The sequence below is a fragment of the Grampus griseus genome (assembly GCF_964374135.1).
Source record: "Grampus griseus genome assembly, chromosome: 11".
In the NCBI taxonomy this organism is placed as follows: Eukaryota; Metazoa; Chordata; class Mammalia; order Artiodactyla; family Delphinidae; genus Grampus; species Grampus griseus.
In genome coordinates, this window is record NC_139005.1 from 93,057,414 (window position 1) to 93,080,186 (window position 22,773).

General features: G+C 53.5%; 1 protein-coding gene across 1 annotated transcript; it reads left to right on the forward strand.

Moving 5' to 3' along the window:
• Window positions 1-11,262: 11,262 nt before the first annotated feature.
• Window positions 11,263-22,721, forward strand: KDELR3 (KDEL endoplasmic reticulum protein retention receptor 3). The gene is made up of 5 exons (XM_082665486.1): window positions 11,263-11,474; window positions 15,667-15,767; window positions 19,513-19,671; window positions 20,523-20,775; window positions 21,639-22,721. Exons 1-5 carry the CDS (start codon window positions 11,384-11,386, stop codon window positions 21,677-21,679), a joined length of 645 nt encoding a protein of 214 aa, XP_082521612.1. The 5' UTR covers window positions 11,263-11,383; the 3' UTR covers window positions 21,680-22,721.
• The last annotated feature ends 52 nt before the right edge of the window (window positions 22,722-22,773 follow it).

A 22,773-nucleotide genomic window follows, 5' to 3' on the forward strand; every position in this document is an offset into this window, starting at 1 on the left:
TCTGTCCGTCGGTCCCCGGGTCTCGCGGTCTCCGGGCCGTCCCGCGCCGCTCCCCGCGGGCCGCCCAACTTTCAGCGCTGCCCCGCGCCGCGCCCTCGGCGCCGCCTCGGCTTCAGCATCGTCGGGCCCCGGGCCGGGGCTCAGAGCGCGAGGGTCCGGGGACCCATGGCGCTGGCGCCCCCCGCCCCCGCCGCAGGCTCCTTCCCTCCGCCGCCCCCACTGTTCTCTCGCTGTCACTCCGCGCTGTCCCCCGCCCTGCGCTCCGCTCCCTGCCCCGCTGCGCTCGCCTCTGGCCCCGAGACCCCCGCGGCCGGCCAGCCCCGGCTCTGCCGCCACCTCCCCCGCCGCGCCCTCGGCTCTCTGTTTCTCCCGGTCTCCCCTGCCCCAGTCGGTCTCTCGGTCTCTCCCTGCGGGTCCCTGTCTTCGTCTCCGTCGCCTTCCCAGTCTGTCCCCTGCCTTCCTCTACCCCTGCCCTGTCTCTCCCCTGCGCGTCTCTGTCTCGCTCCGGTCCCTGCCTCTGTCTCTCTCCCTCCCTCCCACTCTCGGTGCGGCCCCCGCGGTCTCGGACCCAGGCCCCCGCCTCTGCCGCGTCCCCGGCTTGCCCGGGAGCCCGAGCTCCCGCCGCCCGCGGCGCGCCGAGAACTCCCAACTCGCGGCACGCCGCCCGGCTTTGCGAGACTTTCGCCCCTCCTCACACGTGACCCGCGCCCCACTGCGGAGGCCGCGCGCCCCCACCCCCAGCCCCGAGCCCCGGGCGGCCCGCCGGGCCCGGCCCTGCCCCTTCTCCTCAGCCTAGCCGGGCATGACACCCCCTCCCACCCGCCGGCCGCGCGGGCTGAGCACGGGCTGGGGGCCGCGTGCTCCGCTCCTGCCCGAGATCCTGCCCGGGTTTTCCTCCTCCCCTCAGGAGCACTCCTCCCAGAACCCATTCCGAGGGTGCGCTCCCGGGTTTTCTCGCCCCCCAGGGGCAGGTGGAGAGGGTTCCTCCGTGCTGGGAAGGGAGTGGGTGGGAGAGGGTCGCTACCGGCTTCGGTAGCGCCCGGCCACTCCCCTCTATGGTCCCCTTTCCCTCCTGAAGAACGGGCAGTTGAGGACCCTGCACACCCCGCTCCGGGAGACGGAGGTGTGGCCCTGCTGGAATGACCCTCACAATCGGCTAGGTAGCACCGCCCCGTTTTACAGACTGGGAGACTGAGTACCAGAGAGGGTCACAGGCTTGCCCAAGGTCACCCAGAGGTGGCAGAGGTGGGTCAAACCCCAGTCTCTCTCTGCGTCCCCATTACCCCAAAGTGTCTTTATAAGGGAGGATCGCGCCCTTTTCCTTCTCGCCCTAAGTGCGCTCAGGTCTGGGCCCACACTCTGGACTGCAGGGAGAGGACCCCGTGCCTCAGCCCCTGGTGAGCCAGCCATTTCCGTGGCCATCCTGGCACCTCACTCCAACCCTCCGAGGACGCAGGAGGTTGGAGGATGCAGGGTAGGAGGATGAGAGAATGCCTGCAGTTAGACAGCCAGAAGGACTCACCTGGGAGCCTGGCCATCTCTGACTGGCCCTAGTTAAGAGAGGGAGACTGAGGCATCCCAAAGCTGGACTGAGAATTTATTGAATATAAAATCTCCTGCTGTGCCTTCAAGCTGATCCTCTGAAGTTGCATCAGGCACAGGAACCACAGCACGTGAACCACCATGACGGTGTCCAGTCCCCGCAGAGCCCCCTCACCTGAAAGGATCCAGTCCCAACCCCTCAGCGTGAGGTACAGTCAGGCCCCACCTTATCCCACACCCCATGTACCCACACATACATCCTGATTCCTATAGATTCCAGAACACACCAGATGCTTCCACACCTCTGCCTTTGCACATGCTGTTCTTCCTGCCTGAAATGCCCTTCCTCCTTCTCTGCTCTGAGAATTCCTGCTGTTCCCCAGTCCAGCCTCCACGCCACCTCCCCTAGGAAGCCCTCCTGCTGCCCTCACCTACTCATTCACTCATCCAGCACCGGGCACAAGTTTGGTTCTTGTTAAGTAGGCTTGGGAGTCAGGCCAACCTGGGCTTAACGGCACATGGAGCTTCATGACCTTGAGCAAATTTTCTATTTAACCTGTCTATAAAATGAGGACCCTCACTGTCCCTCGCCTCACAGGTGCAGGTCAAGTGAGGTGGATGCACAAGGAATGCACAGCTGATAGTCGGTGCTCAATAAACGTGACCATCCCTTCTCGGTCCTCCTTCAACGCTGTGCAGAGCCGCACAGCACGTATCCCATTCCATGCCCCTCTTCCTCATTACCCTGCTGTGTCCTCACAGGGCGGCAACCAGGACTGATGTTCCATGGAATGAGTCTTTGGTGTGTGAATGGGTGGGGGAACTCAAGCAATCTGAACGCTGCGTCAGCAGCCATGTGTGCTTGGTACCTATCATACCTTTCCATGAATTGAAAGTGGGAGGATGCAGGTGAGGCAAATGGCCTGTGGTCTCTTCACCTGGCCAGAGGCCTGGCCTGGTGGCTGCCCTGGGAGTGTGGGGTACAGGGGAAGGAGGAGGGGCAGCAAGAAGGGGGAGATGGAGACAAGGGTGTCTTTAGACCTAGAGCATCTTTTCCCATGGGATCAAACCCAGTGTTAGGTCCCTGGGCACCAGTTTAAGGAAAGAATGGGGGCTCAGGAGCAGTGAGTTCAGGGAAAGAGGAGGAGGAGGCCTGGTGGCTGTGACGACACAGGGGTTGAGAGGAAGCAACTGGTGATGGTCCCCTTGCTAGGCCTGGGGCTGCAGACTGCAGCCCCAATTGCTCATCTCCTGTAAGGAGAGTCCTGTGGAGGCTGAGGGTGGACTGGAAGGAAGCGGGGAGAGGCAGAAAGGACAGCTCCAGGCAGGGAGAGCTTCATGGACCCCAGAAAAAAGAGTCTCTTCTCTACCATCCACCCCTGTGTGACTCTGGGCAGCTCATCTGTCCTCTTTGGGCCTCAGTTTCCTCATATGTAAAGTGGGGAGGACAGTATCCACTTTAAGGGGATGTTCTGAGGATGATTTTTTTTTAAATTTATTTATTTTTGGCTGTGTTGGGTCTTCGTTGCTGTGCGCAGGCTTTCTCTAGTTGCGGCGAGCGGGGGCTACTCATCGTTGCAGTGCGCTGGCTTCTCATTGCGGTGGCTTCTCTTGTTGCGGAGCACGGGCTCTAGAGCACAGGCTCAGTAGTTGTGGCACATGGGCTCAGTAGTTGTGGCTCGTGGGCTCTAGAGCGCAGGCTCAGTAGTTGTGGCGCACAGGCTTAGTTGCTCCGCGGCATGTGGGATCTTCCCGGACCAGGGCTCGAACCCGTGTCCCCTGCAATGGCAGGCGGATTCTTAACCACTGAGCCACTCTGAGGGTGATTAAAGACTAAAGGAAGACTAAAGGAAGAATTTTGTTTAAGTAGCTTCTAGCCGTGTGCGGGGCAGGGGTGGGGAGGGGGGTGGGGAGGCAGGGAGACAGGTGTGCAGAGGCTGCACGGGTGTGGGCGGCAGACTTGGGTGTTGGAACCTGGGTGACCCTGGGCAAGTTGCTTGTCCTCACTGGAGCTCAGAGGCCTCATCTGTAATGGGATAGTCTGGACCAGGGCCCCAAAGGGCAAATAGACTTTGTCATCATCTAAGGCAGAAGCCCCCCGGGATGGAGGGCAGAGAACAAGCATCTCTTGAGTGACTGTCATCAGGCAGCACTGCTCTAGACCTTCATGAGCACTGTCTCATTTAATCCTCACAAGAACTCTATGACACCGCGCTTGTTACCAATGGGGAAACTGAGGCATGTGGCATGGCCCGGGTGGCGAGGAAAAACTCTCTGCAAGGGGAGACTTGCTCTGAAGTTTGATGGAAATGACAGTAGAAACCTTCGTCCATCTGTACATTTTGCCAAAGCTTCCTGCCCGTTCTCCATTCTCCCATTTGACCCTCATAACAACTCGCTGAGTTTCACAGGTAAGAAACCTGGAGGAAAAAACAAAAACAAAACCAAAGAAACCTGGAGAGAGGAAGACCCTCTCCTGGGGTCACTGAGGGAGTAAGCAAGTATCTGAGCCGTGATTTGAACCTGCTCCTAGTTTCTGGGGAAAGGTCATCCCAGGCCAGCAGAGCACCCACTAACTGGCTCACTCTGGCAGCCCAGCCAGGCCTCCCTGGTCCCACAGGGGCCCGGAGAGCTTGTGCAGAGGGCTGGGAGGGCTGGAGGGGAAGGGGACTTGGGCCAGGCAGGTGGGACAGGTGGGGAGGGGAGGGAAAAGTCCACCTCAAAATGCCAGAGCCGAAAGAGAAAAACAAATACCGTATGTAACACATATATATGGAATCTGAAAAAAAAAAGGTTCTGAAGAACCTAGGGGCAAGACGGGAATAAAGTAGAGAACGGACTTGTGGACACAGAGAGGGGGAAGGGTAAGCTGGGATGAAGTGAGAGAGTGATATGGACATATATACACTACCAAATGTAAAACAGCTAGTGGGAAGCAGCCACATAGCACAGGGAGATCAGCTCGGTGCTTTGTGACCACCTAGGGGGGTGGGATAGGGAGGGAGGGTGGGAGGGAGATGCAAGAGGGAGGGGATACGGGGTTATATGTGTACATATAGCTGATTCACTTTGTTATACGGCAGAAACTAACACACCATTGTAAAGCAATCATACTCCAATAAAGATGTTAAAAAAATTAAAATTAAAATTAAAAAACAAAACAAAATGCCAGAGCCACAGGGTCCAGAGGTTACTGGCCCAGAGAGCTCCTTAAAGTCAGACAAGCCCATTCTACAGATGGGGCAAACTGAGACAGCTCAGCTGCTTAGATTAGAAATCACACCAGGACACAGCTGGCCTGCCTCAGAGCTCTAAAGTCCCAGCAGCCCTGAGGGGTGAGGACCGGAGGTGGGGAAAGGGGAACTGGGGGTCCAGAGGACCCATCCTAGCAAGCTGGGCCCTGGGGACAGAGGACTCTAGGGGTCTCTCCCGCCCTCCGCTCCCACCCTCGCCCACCCCCCAGCACTCAGTAGTCACCAGGGTGGAATATTTTAGCACCTATAGAAAAACCGCCACAGACGGCCGTGGCAGCTGTTGCTAAGGAGACGCTCCCAAAATAGCCCCCCTCCGCCAACCTTTCCCGCTGCTGCTCCTGCTGTGGGGAGGGGAAGAGGCCAGGCGGAGAGGGGGTGGCACACGAGCCCTGGCCTCAGGTTCACCCACCCATCCTTGCCCCTGGTGCCCACACTGGCCAAAGACCCAGGCAGGCTAAAGACCTGGGCAGCCACAGGTCTGCAGAGGGGGCAAGAGTGAGCTGAAGCATGTCTGTGGCCGAGGCCACAGTCCTTAGCTAGGGGAAGGTCAGCCAGATGAGGGGAGACGGGAGAGAAAAGAGTTCCTGCACCCAGGACCCCCAGCACACTCCCACTCATGCACAATCACAGACCTCACAGTTTTACACACCCACTTGTGCACACCACAAGTACAAACTCACAAATGTCCACCTAAATATGCATATACAGCATCAAAGACACAAATAGATGCATGGGCAAACACATGTGCCACAAATACACAACACACACCTGCAAGCACATACCACACAGCCGTAAATACAAACATTTACACACACTCAGATACACATCCCAAGTACACACCCCCCCCCAACATATGCATGCCGGGCACATGTGTACACACACACACACACACAAACACCAATGTATATATAGCCTCACAACACATGAATACACAACTGTCCAAACATGCCCAGCATGTGGCATTCAAAGGGCACTGAGTAGTGTGTCCTGGGCTCTGTCCAGGGAATGTGTTCTGGGACCTTCTATGATCCAGCCAGGGGGTGGAAAATTAGGAGGATGGGTGGAGGGTGGTCTCTGTGAACGCCTCTAACTGGGTGGTCTGGGGACCAAAGGGTCCCTGGTGCCTGTGGGAGATCTGCCCTGAGCCCATTCCTTAGGAAGCAGAAAATGGGGGCAGGGAACTCTCACCTACCGACTGGAAACCTCCCGGCATGGAGAGTTCGGAGCCCCAGGTTCCCTGTGCAGCTGGTTGTCACCAAGGATGCATTTGGGGCTGGGGTTATGATGAGGACCAGAAGGCATTAGGTTAGCGATGGTGGTGGTCCCTGACACGGGCAAAGCCCTTTACAGTTTATAAGCCACTTTTACACTCGTTGTTTCACATACTCGGTAACAACTACTCTGAGATATTGGTGGTATTGTCCCCATCCCTGAGACCCAGACAGGAGAGGGGACTTGAAGACCACAGAGCACTAGCAGAGCTGGAACCAGACCCCAAGGAGATGCCAGCACACAGCCCTATGTGCCTCCCACTTGACGACGAGACACAAGCTGGAAAGCAGGCCACCAGGGTGCAGAGCTCGGCTTTGCCCCTGATTTGCCCTGTGGTACTGGGGAGTAGCCAAGCCCTCCATCTCCCCACCTGGAAAGCCGAGAGTGAATCCCTAGCGGTGTATTCAAACAGCAGTTTATGGCCACAGTCAGGGCTGGGAGTGGAGTTTCCCAGATGCCCTCGGGATGCCAGCGCAAGGACAAAGGGCGCGGAGTCGCTCCCCTCCGCACTTGGCCAGCCGCCCTCTCGCTCCAGCCTCGCTCCGTGGCTCCGGTTCAGCAATCCGGGCTCCGGGTCTTCGGTGGCGCCTCGTCATTCCGGAGACTCGGCTAGCGGCTCGCGGTTGCCTTGGGAACCTCGCCCCGGCCCTTGCGCGAGGTGCGCGTTTCTCCGCGCAGGGCGCTGAGCCTGCGCCGGACGCTGGGAGATTGGTCTTTGGAGTCTCTGAAAGACAGCTGTCGCCAGTGGCGACGTGTCGCCAGGGCATCGCGGACAGGGTTGGTTTCTTTTTCTTTTTCTTTTAATTGAGGTGTAACTAACAAACAGTAATACACCTTAAGAGTACAGCTCAGTGAGTTTTTACGTAGGTATAAAACTCATGTAATCACCACTCGGATCCAGATACAGAACACTTGCAGCGCCCAAGAAGGCTTCCTCGGACCGAGAGGTTACAAAAAATTGTCTCTTTTGCGCTTCTCCTGGAATAAACCGGCGAGGGAGTGATTGTCTTCTGAGGACACGGAATTTCCGTGTTTTTGCCCGGCTCTGCTTTGCCTCGTTGGGCCTCAGTGTCCTGTAAAGGGGAGCAAGGGACTGGCATTTGTTGCGTGGTTCACTCCTTGCAAAGCGCTTTAGAAACCTAACTTTGACCCTGATAGCTACCCTCTGAAGTCAGTACTTGGTTTACCCTCAAGTTACCGATGAGAACACTATGACTTGGAGAGGTTAAATAAATTGCGCGAATTCGGACAGCTCGTACGTGGTGGAGCTTGAGCCTCGAACAAAGGTCTCTCTAACCTTGACGTTCATCCTTCTCCCCTCTCCTATTTTTTTTTTTTTCCTTTCTTGTTTTGGCTGCGCAGCACTGGGAGACTCCGACCAGGGAGTGGTATCATACATATCTCTGCGCCTTTGCGCATGTAGTTCCTTCTACTTGGGACTCTGTTCTCTTCCCCCAGGCTCTGTCCTTGAGACAGGCTCCTACTCATCCTTCAATGCCCGGCTCTGGCATCCTCTGAAGCCTTCCTAACTGCAGTTCTCCCTCATGACTCCCCCTAGCCCAGGGTAATTACTCTCTCCTCTGCGCCATATCCAATGCATGCACAGGCACCCGCCTCCCACGGTGCCCCAAGGGCTCCTTAAGTCTGCACCTACAATCAACCTGCAAGGCGCCTGGCACACAGCTGCTCTTCAATAAATGTGCTTGGGACTGAAAGTGGAAGAGAGGTTTTGGAACCTTGGTTTCCCGCCGGGTAAAAATGGGGCGCATACTAGGCCCTGCCGTGTGTCACCCAAAACGTATTGAGCAGGAGTGGGGAGGGGGAAGCTTCCAGAACACCTGAGGCGGAACCACAGGAAGGTTGCCCTCAGCCCACCCCCATTCTATTAGGGAATAGACTCGTCCACGCCTCTTGCGGGGGCGGGGTGGGGCGGGCGCTGGACCTCGGGCTCGGGGCTTCCTGGGAAGAGTTCATTCCTCCCACGGGGGGAGCGTCCACTTGCTGCCGAGACCAGAGAAAGCCATAGCGGCCCCCAGGAACCCGAAGGGAGTCCCGGGAGCCCGGGCCAATAGCTCCCACCTCCTTCCAGGGCCCTGCCCGGCCAGAAGCAGCTGATTAAGTGGTGGGGTGTCCTCAGGATCGTGATTTTCCCTTTATATCCACACTTTCCTTCCCCACAGAACTTGAGGCAGTTAGCAGGATATTCAAAAGAGCGGTGAAATATAACAAAGGGCTAGGACCAGGTAGGAAAAAAAGACTACACATACATTTTTTCTTCCTATAATTGAGCAACTGTCCCGTTCACTCTCCCATAAATCTGACTTTGAACATACAGTTTGCTTTCTTAATGAGGGAAAAAGAATCCTTGCCCTTTGAACGGAAGGAAACTTCCCCCTTGGCCTCCCCTCAATTGCATTCCTACAGCAGACAAATTTCGAGTGTCAGGAAAGTGAGGCTGAGTAGTGAGGGACTTGCCGGGAACCACCCAGCGTCCGGGAAAGATAGGTCCGACAGTGCAGGTGGCCAGCGTGCCGGCCTGCGCTAGAGCCAGGGGAATGAAATGAGTGGGGATTTTCCCCCGCTCTTCGTTGGGAGCTTTGAAAAACGCTCCACCTTGAAGATGGAGTAGGTGTGAAAAAGGCGGGGCTCATTACTAAGGACAGAGTGGTAGAACCTTGGGGAGAGGAGGTCTATGTGACCTGTGGGAGCAAGAGACAAGTTTGAGCCTCAGATTCCTTATCTGCAAAATTGGGGTGATGAGTTTTCTGTCCTGAGACATAGGGAGTATCGGTTTCATAGGGAGACTGCGAAGACTAGATGTAAGGAGGACCGAATAACAAGTCAGCAATACTTCTCTCTTCATTATCCCCATCAACAGATGGGAAAGCTGAGGCCCAAGGAGGAGACAAGGCAGGCTCAAGGCCACCGTGGCAGGCCCAGGACAAGATCTTGAGTTCTTCCCCCTCCACCACCGTGGGGGTCACTCCTCAGACCTCCCCTGGCCTGGGCCAGTTCCCCTGTGGTCCCCCTGGAGAAATAGAGGGAAGAGGATTCTAGCCTTGTTCCATCCCCTGCTGGCAGTTAGGGCTGCTTCTCAAGAGGACAGATGTTTTACCAAATGGCAAATGCACGTGCTTTTCCCTGGCTTGGGGAGGAGGTGGGCGCTGAGAAAGAGATGCCAGCTGGTTGGGCAGAGAGAACTGTAGCCACACCTGAGGGATTTAAATAGCCACCGCCTTCTCTGGGCACTGACTGGAGGGGAGGTATCTGGGCAGGGCTGGGGTGGGGGGTGAGCAGGGAACATAGCGGCCCATTCAGAACCTGTCACAGCCCTGGGATGAGTGCCTGGCTCTTCCTCCCAGAAGAACTGTGACCACGCATCTCACTTCCCTGGGCCTCGATAGGCTTCTCCTGCAAAGTGAGATTTAAAGCCTGCTTCTGAGGGTGACTGTTGAGGCTGAATGGCGAGAACCTGTCTAACGTGCCTGACTCACGCTTGGCACCCGGTAGATGCCCAATACTTGATGGCTATCCCGGCCAGGGCAGGAGTCCCCGCTGCAGCATCCGTGACAAATGGCACCCACCCCCCTGCTCACCTGCCTCATATGACAGGGAGCTCATCACCTCCCATGACAACCCACAGTGTAATGTCATGATTTAATTGCATGAACCCTGAAGTCAGACTGTGTGGTGGAATCCAGGCTCCACTATTTAGTTTCTGTGTGACCTTAAGCAAATTACTTAAGCTCTCTGTGCCTCAGTTTCCCCAGGGTAGAATGGGGATAATAACAGTACCTCCCTCTTAGTTTTGCTTAGATCAGTGCTTCTCACACTTTCATGTGCACACAGATCACTCAGGGATCTTGTTTAATTGCAGATTCTGATTCAGTTGGTCTGGGGTGGGGCCCGAGATTCTGCATTCCCAGCAGGCAATACAGACGCTGCTGGTCCTTGGACCACATTTTGAGTCTCAAAAGACTGCCTTGCCCTGCGAGTCATGGTGAGGGGACCATGGAAGGGTCACAAGTAGAGGAGTGACAGACTTCATCATGGCAAAGCCTCTCTGGCTGTCTGTGATGGGGAGGGGGGCCACAGAAAGGAAGCCAGTAATTTAGGGAGAGATGAAGGTCCTGAGTGGGAGAAGGGGCTGCAGGGGTCAAAAGGGCGGTGGTGATAAGGGCCCTTAACACATGTGATCCACTACTACAGATGCAGAGACCAAGGCCCAGAGAGGGTGTCTGACCTGCTCAGGTCAGGCAGCCCTGACAGGACTCCTGCCCACAGTTGGTCCTTCACCCTTCACCCCTCCCAACTTGCTGGCCAACATTCCCCAGCCCTCTGGAGTCTCTTCTGGCCTGTGCTCCTGTTTAACATTTTGTCACACCAAGAAGAGGGAGACACTAGGGAGGACCCTGGTTCTCCCTGAGAGACCTGACCTCTTCCATGCTCACAGTGATCCCGTTTTACAGATGAAAAAACTGAGGCCAAGAGAGAGGAAGTCTCCCAGCACCCAGGCTGGAACCAAGGTCAGCCTGACTTCCAACCAGAGAGTCTTTGGTTACCATTGTCCAACAGGTCAGGTCAGGGCAAGGCGGCTCTTCAAATTAACAGGTGAGAGGGTGGGGAACCCAGCTCCAGCTCTTCTTCCCACCGGAGGAGCTCCAACCCCAGGCTGATGATGACAGTAGCAGTGGGTCACCGTTTATGGGGGGCTTCCAACCTGCTGAGCTCATGCCAAGCAGTGGCACGCGGGACACCACTTCACCCCAGCACGGGTCTTCTTAGCCCTGTGTACAGATGAGGGAACCGCGGCAGAGAGAGGGACTCAGTGGCTTGCCCACGGTCACGTGCGGTAGGACCCCGGGTTCCGAGCAGAGGAGGCAGAGTCCCGGACTCCCGGCGGACCCTTCTCCGGGTATGCGGGGTGGGGCGGGCGGGACGTGGCAGGCACCTCGCAGACGCACAGCGGCCCCGGCGGCGGGTGGCGGGCCCAGGCCGCGGGAGGCTGGCCCAGGCCGGAAGCCCCCCAGCCCGCGGAGCCGCCCCGCCCCGGGAGCCGCGGCGCTGGGCTGGGCCGGGAGGCGGGATCTCGGGATCTCGGGCGGCGGCGCTTCCTGGCTCCCTGGCACGGCGGCAGGCTCGGCCACGTCACCGCCTCGCCAAGAGCGCGCTGGCGGAGCGGCTGCGCCCGGGCGGGAGCGCGGAGCTCGGGGGCGCGGGCAGGGGCGCGGGACCCAGAGGCCGGGGCCGGGGACGTGGCAGCCGCCTCGCCCGCCAGAAAGTTTCCCAGGAGTTGGCTGAGAGCGGGCCGGACCATGAACGTGTTTCGGATCCTGGGCGACCTGAGCCACCTCCTGGCCATGATCTTGCTACTGGGGAAGATCTGGCGCTCCAAGTGCTGCACGGGTGAGGGGCGCTCCGGGTGGGAGGTGGGGCCCCGGGGGCGGAGGGCCAGCCGCACGCCCCTGCTGCAGGGCTTACGGGGAGCCTCCTGAATGTCTGTTGAGGGTGGGCACTTCGGCTTGGGGGTGCTTGAAACTGTTTTTGCGTAGCTCAGCTTCCAAAGAAAACTTAAAATTGTACCATATCACAGAAAAGAGACCTGCGGAAGTTACGGAGGGAAGACGGGCTTGCGCCTCCATTGACCGACCCCCTCTCTCCCCTGCTTGGCATTGCCGCTGCTAGTTGGAAGAGGAGGGGGATAAGGAGGAGGTGACACTCCCTTTGCTGCCCAGGAGCAGCATCCCTTGGGGCCCATTGTTCTTTCTGCCCCCACCCAGGGTGGGGACCGGGGCGCGGGGGAGAAGGAGGTGCACACACAGGAAGCGGCTCCAGACCCTCAAGGTCTTCTCTTTTCCTGCCCCCACCACTCTCCCCTCCCCCTCCCGGACTTCCCCCCTCCCCCCAAGTTGGGCCCTCTTTCCTCCCCAGCCTGTGCCTCAGGCGGCTATGATGTGGCAGGAGGGGCACCAGCCAGGCCCAGGTGGGCATGGAGCCGCCCATGAGCAGAAGCCCAGGGAGGGAGGGAGGGGGTCCCCCTTTTGCCCAGCAGTCTGACCGCCCTGCTAGGGGGTTGGAGAAGTTTCAGGGCTGGACTGGTGGTGGCCAAACAGACCCCGTGTATTAAGAGGCTGCTGAGCTGCCTGCAGCCGTCTCTGTCCACTGGTGTCCTGGAGGCGCCTGCCCTGTGCTTGGCACTGGGGTGAGGGGATACAGAGACGTGCCCAGGCTCCTTGTGGGAGCCAAGGAGGCAGAGTGGACCCCTGAAGGCTTCATGGAGGGAGCAGCTCTGTGCTGGGTCCTGGAAGACAGGCAGGGTGTCACCCAGGAAGGGTGTGTTGTGTCACAGAGGGCAGGGCATGTCCCAGGAATGGTGAGCAGCCCAATTTCGGGGTGGTCTGGGAGGGAGATGAGTCCAGGGGGGTGGGTGGTCATATGTGAAAGGGCCTTGTCTGTCAAGTAGGGAGTTGGAACTGGGAGCCAAGGAAAGTTGCGGAGCAGGGGAGGGGCTCGGAGGGGACCCTGGAAGCTGTGTGGGGAGGCTGAGAGAGGAAGCAGAGAGCGTCGTGGAGGCTGCTGGCCCAGGGGGCTTGGTGGGGGGGAGAGGTGGGTGCCGGTCATTGCAGAGGGAGTGATTCCAGACCTGGAGGCCATTCGGGCTTGGGGTCTCCAGGGAAGTAGGCACTCATGGGCCCTCAGGTTCCCACTCAGGGGAAGTGGGCCAGGAGCCCTGAGAGGGGCTCCAGTGAGAGGAAGAATCTGGGTTGGACCTGTCCCTGCCACTGGAGGGCCCTGGACGGGGTGGGCAGCCGTGACCAGGAGGGGGCTCTGTTCCCCATCCCACTCTGCCAGGCATTGTACCGGGCACCTGGGATATAACCAGGCAACAGGCAGAGATCCTGGCCTGGTGGAGCTGAATCTATCAGTGGGAGACTGCCAACCAGCTACAGTGGTAGCAACCGAGTAAACGATACGGTTTGTCAGGGAAGCGAAGTGCTATTGGAAAAGGAAAGGGCGGGTGAGCAGTGGGGCCTGTGTGTGTGCGGAGAGGAATCAGCACAGGCTGGTTGAGAACGGAGGGGGTGAGGTTCCTGGATGGCAGCCCGTCAGCCCCGAGGAGCAGGGCCTGGTGTGACACCCCTGTGACCCAGCCCCGAAGGCAGGAGACTGGAGCTTCATCCTTGCTCTGCCACGGACTCACTGTGTAACCTTGGGCTTCAGTTTCCCCATCTGTCAAATGGCAGGAGGTCTGTACCTGGCCAGTGGGTTCCCTGAGGGACTCTGGCCAGGTACTGGCTCCTGTTCTCCTCTGTGTCCTGGGGTCTCCATGTGCAGCTTGCTTTGGTGGAAATTATTCACTGCTTTCAAAACAGTGTGAAAAAAACATTGTGCTCAAGACCTCCAGGGCTCCCAAAGAGCTAAGAACATGTGAGTGAAGCCCAGGGGCCTGGCAGGCTGGGGATGGAAAGAGGGGAGGAGTGGGGAAAGGCCGAGTGAGGGGGTAGCCAAGCATCCCCCACTAGAGCCGCCTGGACCCTCCTGAATGGGGCTGAGGACCCCCCTGGCCAGACCTCAGTGAGGGCTCAGGGATATGGCATCACGAAAGGCATAGCTCCGAGCTGGATCAGTATTGCCTCCTGGACTCCGACCCCCTCCCCCAGGGGGCTCCTTCACCCACAGCCAGCCCCACTGCCAGACCCGCAGGGAGGCACTCGGGTCCTCACTGAATCCTATCTAGTCCTCACGTCAGTCCTGCCCCATTTTACAGTTGAGGCTCAGGGTTGCCATGCGGGTAGGAAAGCTGGCAGGTGGACCCAGCCCTCTCCAGGATATTAGGGGCTTCAGTGGTGTTCATCCTCAGTCGTTAGGATTGTCCCCTCTCCCCAAAATGTCTCTCACCAGAGGAATAATTAGAAAAGGCACAGATCAGGCGTACAAAGGAATCAAACCCTGAATCCGGTAATGTCACTTCTTGGTGTCAAACTCCCCAGTAGATCCATCATAGTTAGAATAAAATCCAGGGGTGAGGGGACAGAGGTGAGAGAGGCTCAAGGACGGCTCTTGGTTTTCTACCTTGAGCACAAAGGGGATGATGGTGGCAGAAGAAGGACAGAAGACAGGAGAAGGAGGGGGTTCAAGGGGAGATGGTGGATTTAGTCAGGCAGGAATATATAGGTCAGAGATCCAAGGAGAATCTGGAGCCAGAGGGTCCCTTGTGTGTCGGATGGGATGGCAAAGGGACAGAGGGAGAAGAGAGGTAGCCCTCTGAGGATTAGGTGTTGAGGAGGACAGGAGTGGCCAGAGGCGGTGAGAAGCCGGTAGTGTGGACAGCCACAGAAACCTGGAGAAAGGTGTGGTTGGGATAGACGGAGTGCTCTTGAGGAGTTGGGTGGGTGAGATAGAGTTGACGTTTGGATGCAGTAACGTGGGCATCGGGGACCATGGGAGCGGTTTGGTGAAGTATCCAGACTGCTGTGGGCTTAATGGGGCAAGAGAAATGGGAGGCAGGGCAGCTGCTTGCTTTTACCCAGGAACCACCTCCACGATGTATCAAAAGTGGGCAAAAGTTGACTAAGGAGCATGATGGCTAAATGTAGCCTCGATTCCTGGATTAGATCCTGGAACAGAAACAGGGCATCAGTGGGAAAACGTGAAAAGTCTGGAGTTCAGTCAATAGTGCTATACCAATGTCAGTTTCTTAGTTTTGGCAAATGTTCCGTGATTGTGCACGGTGTTACCATTAGGGGAAGCTGGGTGAAGGGTAGGACTCTCTGTACTGTCTTTACAACTCTTCTGTAAATCTAAAATTGTTTCAAAATAAAAAGTTTAAAGAGACCAAAGCAGATGAGGAAATAGCATGGAAAGTACAAACCCAGTTTTGTCAACTTGATGCGTCCAAATGCGTCATATGTGTGCACATATGTGTTGTGTGTATGTGTGCGCCAACAAAGATCTGGAAGATCGCACACTCAGACTTTGGGATTCAGGTGATTGTTGCTTTTTAAATTACATCTCTATGTATTATCTGGGTTTTGTTTTACAATGAGTAAAAATAGTCATAACTTTTATAACTAGAAAAAAAGCTTTATAATCTTTAAAATTTGGAAAAATAAAATAGAATGCTCCCTTGGCCCTGTGCCTTCCTCCACCTGCTGTGGTCTCCCTGGTGAATCAGCACCTTGTAGAGTCGGTGAGTTGTTCTCCAAAAGATGGAGCCCTGGGGATTGTCAGTGGAACCCTGGGGGTAGAGCAAAGAGGAGCCTTGACACTTACCCCCTGCAAGCCTGACTCCCCCCATCCCCACGCCCTCCCCAGAGCAGGAACCAAGGCAGGCACGCACAGGGGCCCTGGGAACTTGGTGTTCATGTCTTGATTTGGAGACTGGGTGACAGATTACAGCCTAATGAGAGTAAAAGACTCAAGTGACCCAATGGGAAGGGGTGTTTCCTGGCCCTCTGAGGGTGACAGTGTCCTGGACAGGGTGTCATTATGAAGTGGACACTCTGGAGGCCTTTCCAACTCAGGCTTTGGGCTTCTCGAGTGTGTGTGAGCCTGGCCGTCTGTGTTCTTATTGTCTCCTGTCCCCATCCGGCTACAGGCATCTCCGGGAAGAGCCAGATCCTTTTCGCTCTCGTCTTCACCACCAGGTACCTGGACCTGTTCACCAACTTTATCTCCATCTACAACACAGTAATGAAGGTAAGGGGGATGGGCAGCCATGGTGGGGGGGCTGCCAAGCAACCCCCAGACGGTGAGACAGTATACTTGGGGACTCAGGCTGTGGAGCCAGGCAGACCTGCATTTGAATCCTGGCTTTGCTGTTAGCAGCTGTGGGACCTGGGCTTGGGCAAGTCTTCTGGCCTCTGTGCACCTTGGTTTCCTCCTCTACAAAATGAAGAATAGGTGTACTTACCTCAGAGGATTTTGTTGTGAAAGTTAAACGAGGTAATAAATGTAAATACACAATAGCTGTCATATATTAAAAACGCAATCAAGGTTAGCTATTATAATGGTTAAAAAATAAGCAAAAATTCGGGGCTTCCCTGGTGGCGCAGTGGTTGAGAGTCCGCCTGCCGATGCAGGGGACACGGGTTCGTGCCCCGGGCCGGGAAGATCCCACATGCCGCGGAGCGGCTGGGCCTGTGGGCCATGGCCACTGGGCCTGCGTGTCCGGAGCCTGTGCTCCGCAACGGGAGAAGCCACAACAGTGAGAGGCCCGCATACCGCAAGAAGTCAAACATGGTACCTTGAGCTTTCAGAGAACTTATTCGTCCATTTATCTGACAATTATTTATTGAGCACCTACTGTGAGCTAGGTACCTGAAGGAGATATATGCGGCGCCTATACTCACAGAACCTACATTCTAACCGGGGAGACAGATAATAAAACAAGTAAGAAAAACTGGTTAGGGATAAGGCTATGCAAATAAGTAAAATAGGACGATGTTTCCTTCAATTATAACGAAAGAAGTTTTAAAAACAGGGTTACATGATAGAGAACGACTAGGGAGCTATTTAGGGAGTGTCATCAGGAAGGGCCTCTCCAAAGAGGTGACGTGTAAGCTGAGATCTGAGTGACACAGGGATTAAGCTCAGAGGAGGAGCATTCTAGGCAGATGGAATAGCTGATGCAAAGACCCCCAAGACAGGAACAAGCTTGGCATATTCAAAGGACAGACAGAAGGCAGGCACGCTGGGAGCTCAGCAGGTGAGGGCTACCTGCTGGTGGTAGGGGTGCCGATAGAGGGCTGGGTGAGGGCAGATGATCCAGGTGAACAGTTTGGATTTGGTTTTGCCATGGGAAGCTGTTGCTTTGAAGCTTGGTCCTGTTTTATAGACGGAGAAACAGCATCTCTCAGCCCTGGGCCATAGCTGTGAGGTTTGGTTGGGATGAGACATTTTCTGAGATTTTAACCAACCATCCAACACAGTTTAGTGGAAGGAGCCCAGGTTTCAGAGTCAGTAAAGTGGGATGTAACGGTTTGGATGCTGGTAACAGAGACTTGAGTTATTTTAATAAGGTAAGGATTTATTTTTATCTCATTCATAACACAAAATCTGGAAGTGTGTAGTCTAGGGCCGGGATGGCATCTCCTTTTAACTTTCTGCTCTGCCAGCTTTAGTGCAACCAGCACTTGAGCTTGTTACCTGTGCAGTTGCTCAGAAGGGCCCTATGCTTGGTTTAATGCTTTGCTGTTGCCATTTTGAAATACTTATTTTTTAACAAGAAGCCCTGCAAATGATATAGCTAGTCCTGAATGTGATATCTATCCTCAGGTTTGCCTCAGAGTCACAAAATAGGTGCTAGAGCTCCTACCATCACATCACATTCAGGACGGGAAGGAGGAGGAAGGGGAGAAAGAGCAATAGGGTGCCTATCAGCCGGGTAAGCCCTTTTTAAAGAGCTTTCCAGGGACTTCCATCTACATGTCACTGACCATCCTTATGTGCAAAGGAGGCTGGGAAATTAGTTTTTAGTTGGGCACACTGTCTAATAGGAGTCCTGTTTTTAAGGAAAAAAGGCTACATGGGAGGAATCCTACCTATCTTGCAGGGCTATTGTGAAGATGACATGAGATAATCTGTGTAATGTACCTAGCACCCAGAAGATATTTAACTGAAAGTGAATTCTCTTTCTCTATATCAGGGATGTCCCTTTGGGATTCTGGGCATATTGTTCCTGGGATTGGTGGAATGGAGGATGCTGTTACTTGTGCACTGTTGAACTCAGTGTGAACTACAGTCTGAGGTCCTGAAATCGCTGTCTCCTTAAATCCAACACAGAAGTAGCAAACACCACCTGCTTAGTTTATTTCTCTGCCCAAGGGTCTGACTTGGGCAGTCCTGGCAGGACTAAACCCAGCCCTTGCCATGGCTGAATGAGGTCTCGGATCCTCAAAGAGGCCAGTTTCCGAATTTGTGAAATGAAGAAGTGATCTCCATTTCATTGATTCATTCACTCATTCCAGCATTTGTTTTGTGCTGGGCACTGAGTTAGATTCAGAGGTGGACAGGGCATGGACCCGCTTATGGAATCTCCTCTCCTAGGGGAGACAGACTGGTACACAGACATTTACAGAACATGTGCTCACAAGCAGCAATAAGTATTTTTTTTTTTTTTTTTTTTTTTTTTTGCGGTACACGGGCCTCTCACTGCTGTGGCCTCTCCCGTTGCAGAGCACAGGCTCCGGACACGCAGGCTCAGCGGCCATGGCTTACGGGCCCAGCCGCCCCGCGGCATGTGGGATCTTCCCAGAACGGGGCATGAACCCGTGTCCCCTGCGTCGGCAGGCGGACTCTCAACCACTGCGCCACCAGGGAAGCCCAGCAATGAGTATTTTTATATGGGGGTATGGTGACACAGAGCATGTGTGCCTCGTTCTGGTGAGAAAAGACTTTGAGGAAATAACCTGAGTTTTGAAGTGCAAACATTAGTTTTCTAGGCTAGTGTCCTGGACCAGCAGAGCAGTATCACATACGAACTTGCTAGAAATGCAAAATTCTCAGGCTCGCTCAAACCTACTAAATCAGAAACTCTGGGGGCAGGGGAAGGGGCAGCCATCTATATGATTTTGATGCACATTCAAGTTTGAGAGCCTCTGGCCTACGTTAGAGGCCAGATCATAAAACCATTATATGCTGGAGGACAGCTACTGTAGTTAGAAAAAGAGCACTTTTCTGAAGGATTGATGGTCAACTGATTCAAGTCTTTGTGGAAGAATGCTCTCAAGTCACTGATGCAGATCCAGGAAGTTGAGGCTTTAGAAGAGCCCTGGGGGCTTCCCTGGTGGCGCAGTGGTTAAGAAGCCGCCTGCCAATGCAGGGGACACGGGTTCGAGCCCTGGTCCGGGAAGATCCCACATGCCGCGGAGCAACTAAGCCCGTGCACCACAACTACTTACCCTGCGCTCTAGAGCCCTCAAGCCACAACTCCTGAAGCCCGCACACCTAGAGCCTGTGCTCCGCAACAAGAGAAGCCACTGCAATTAGAGGCCCGCGCACCGCAACGAGGAGTAAGCCCCCACTCGCCACAATTAGAGAAAGCCCACGCGCAGCAACAAAGACCCAATGCAGCCAAAAATAAATAAATTTAAAATAAATAAATAAATAGCCATGGAATGCCACCAAGTCCCCCGACAAAGACCAATTCTGGTTTTTTTGGCCTAACATTCCACAGTGAGAGGACGCCTGGGCACCTTTGTCTTCATGGTAGCACTATCAGTCCCAGTTAGAAGCATGGAGTTACTTAACAAAAAGGTCATTAGCTTCAGATTCTAGGTTCATTGGCCCAAGAGAAATGTGCAAGCACACTTTACCTTTTCCACCTTAAGGCAGAACACTAGCCCTTGGGTTTGGTAGGTCCCAACTCAGCGTGGCTTTGAAGCCCAGCAAATAGGTTGGGAAATGACTTTATTGATTCCCATGTGTCTCTCTCCCTTTTTAGGTGGTTTTTCTCCTCTGTGCCTATGTCACGGTGTACATGATCTATGGGAAATTCCGGAAAACATTTGACAGTGAGAATGACACATTCCGCCTGGAGTTTCTTCTGGTCCCAGTCATTGGCCTCTCCTTCCTTGAAAACTACAGTTTCACTCCTCTGGAGGTAAGGGAAGGGACCCAGACAGAGTACTAATTCCCAAAGGTAAACACACTCCCTAAAGTCCTTACCTCTGGACCCTTGGTAACATCTGGGCTACCTTTCTGCCACAACCATAGCCATTACTCTTGTATTGTTGTAAGTTTAGAAATTGCCAATAAGCTATCGACAGTGCTCCTCTTGAAAATGGGCACATCTAAATAGTCGTGTTCATAAACAAAGCAGGCATCACAGCACTACTTAAGACTAAGACCCTCTGGCCAACTGGTGATTAGTGGGTATTAGAGCACAGTCCAGACCCAGATTTCAGCTCCGGTCTGGCCTCTGACCCAAGAATCTTTGGGGCAACAAGCATCTGAGGAGACTCTGATGCTGGTGTTCATCGATTCCATTTTGAGAAACCACAGCCTCAATTAAATCAAGTTTGTATGACAGAATTCTGCAACAATTAAAAATTATGTTCTATAGCAACGTTCATGCTTGTGAAAAAGGCAGTACGCTTGAATCTCTTAAAAATATTTTTTATGTACAAAGGAAGGGGTGGAATGATACACTGATGAAAATAATTAAAAATTTCAAGAACATGATTCTGGGAGTTCCCTGGTGGACTAATGGTTAGGATTCTGGCTTTCACTGCCGTGGCCTGGGTTCAGCCCCCGGTTGGGGAACTGAGGTTCTGCAAGCCACACGGAGCGGCAAATAAATAAGACCTGAATAAATGGTGAACTAGTTCATCTTAAAAAAAATTCTCTTTTGCTTCACTGTATTCTCTCCAATAAACATTATTTTAGTAACTAAATTCTAAAGATGGCCCCTTCTTGACCAGCCTCCTCTGCCTACTTCTCTCTTTGGCTCAGATCCTCTGGACTTTCTCTATCTACCTGGAATCAGTGGCCATCCTGCCGCAGCTCTTCATGATCAGCAAGACTGGAGAGGCTGAGACCATTACTACTCATTACCTGTTCTTTCTTGGGCTATACCGGGCCCTCTACTTGGCTAACTGGATCAGGCGGTACCAGACTGAGAATTTCTATGACCAAATTGCAGTGGTGTCTGGGGTAGTACAAACCATCTTCTACTGTGACTTCTTCTACTTGTATGTGACCAAAGGTAGGTGCTGCGAGAACAGTGTTGCTGGCACTGTCTCAGCTACCAATCCATTCAATGTTCGAGGGGATATGGAAGTGAACAGAGGCAAGTCTGTGTGCCCCTCACGGTGCTTACATTCTAACATGGGAAGACAAATGTTTTCAGAAACTCTGTGCCGTGAAAAAATACAGACCAGTAGGATATTTTAGGTACTATGCAGTGTACAGGGAAGACGGCCATGAGGTAACATTTGACAAAATACTTGGGTTAGGAAAATATAGGACAAATACATTCCAGAGAGAACAGCTTACGTGTAAGCCCCAAGGCAGGAACCAGCTTGGTATGATAAAGGACAAAAAGGCTAGTACAGTCAACTGTAAACCTAGATACGGCAGGTCAACCAAGATTAATCACCTAGGGCCTCAGTTAAGTCAGGGTAAGGCATTCACATTGCATTCTAACCACAAACGGCAGCAACTGGGGTCATGTGAAAACCAATCCACCAGCTGCTGTGTAGGGTAAAAAGCAGCCAAAGCAGGGAGATGTTCTGGAGCAGCTGGAATTGGCCAGGAGGTGGTCATCAGTGGAAAGAGACAGGGACATTTCTCGAGAGTGGAGCTGATAGGAACTGTCAGTGCACTGGGTGTGAGATGTGAAATAAAGAAGTTGAGGACAACTGCTAGATTCATGGCCTGCCAAGAGGGAGTGGTGCCATCAGTGTCCAAGATGGGGTCAGTGAACCTGTACTTAAACCTGCAGAGATGTTTCCCCTTGGCTTTAACATCTGAATACATACTGTGAAATAGGCATTAGATACTAAGATTATGCACAAAGTTATAAAGGCGTCCTTTCACGATAGATACTAATTTGTCATTTTCTTCTAGTCCTTAAAGGAAAGAAGTTAAGTCTTCCAATGCCAATTTGAAGGTCCTCAGAGATGTTCTACACCTTAACATGGACACGAAGCAAGCTATTTGAAGTGTTCTCCTGGTGACTTTTACATGACTGAGACCAAATGTTAAAACTGAAGTCAGAAAAATGCTTAGTGTGGAATTCAGCAAAGCGCTGATCATTCTATCTAGAAGACCTTCTCATCAGTATCTCCCTTAAATTATAGAGGTAATTAAAACTTGGGCCAATTACATAAGTATGGTACCCTCACAATGTCAACTGGACCATCATAAAAACCTTAGGTGTTTAACCCATGAATGGATCAAGTCAACTGTTGCTCTCTAAGGCCCTAGTGTGAGACTCATGCTAAGGAACAGCCAATCCCAATCCGGAAATATACCCTGCTGTGTATAAGGCAAAAGCCCCAAATGAAGATCACAGACAGCCCTAAGTATCAGGAGTGTACTGTTGTGATTAATTTTCACTTTCCAGGTAGGAGACCATCAAGTTTAGGGAGTCAAGATACAGAGGTGATATGACAGGTGGGAAATGTTATGAGGAAACGAATACCCCAGGCTTTACCTACTAGGTACTGTCTTGTTGCTCCCAAATTTTCGCACTAAGAACAATTAATCCCACCACCCCTTTCACATTTTTAGGTGCTAAGGTGTTAGTCAATCAACATGGTCTTGAAGCAAATAAAAACTCTTAAGAGACTGTCACTGGCCTGTAGTCAGAATTTTTTAAGCAATAAAAATCTCACACCTTATTGTCAAGTGTTTTATTTATACCTACAAAAGAAACAAGATGGTATCAAAAGGACAATTTACAAACTAAGAATAGTAACATAAGCTCTTAAGCTCTTAGCATCCTGTGCCTGAACATCATACATCTACAAATCTTTCAAGTCTTAACGCAACAGGAATGTGTTCAGAAACCAGCAAGGACATAAATAGAGAGCACTGATCCCAAGCAAAAGCCACCAACCTTTTAGATGAGAGAAGTCCACACAATGAATTGTTAGGGAGGGACTGGGGAGAAGCAGCCCCACAGCTTAATATAGAAATCCTTTCCCTAAATGAGTTTCAATCGTGAGTACAATAATTAGCATCAAATGAGGATTCTTCT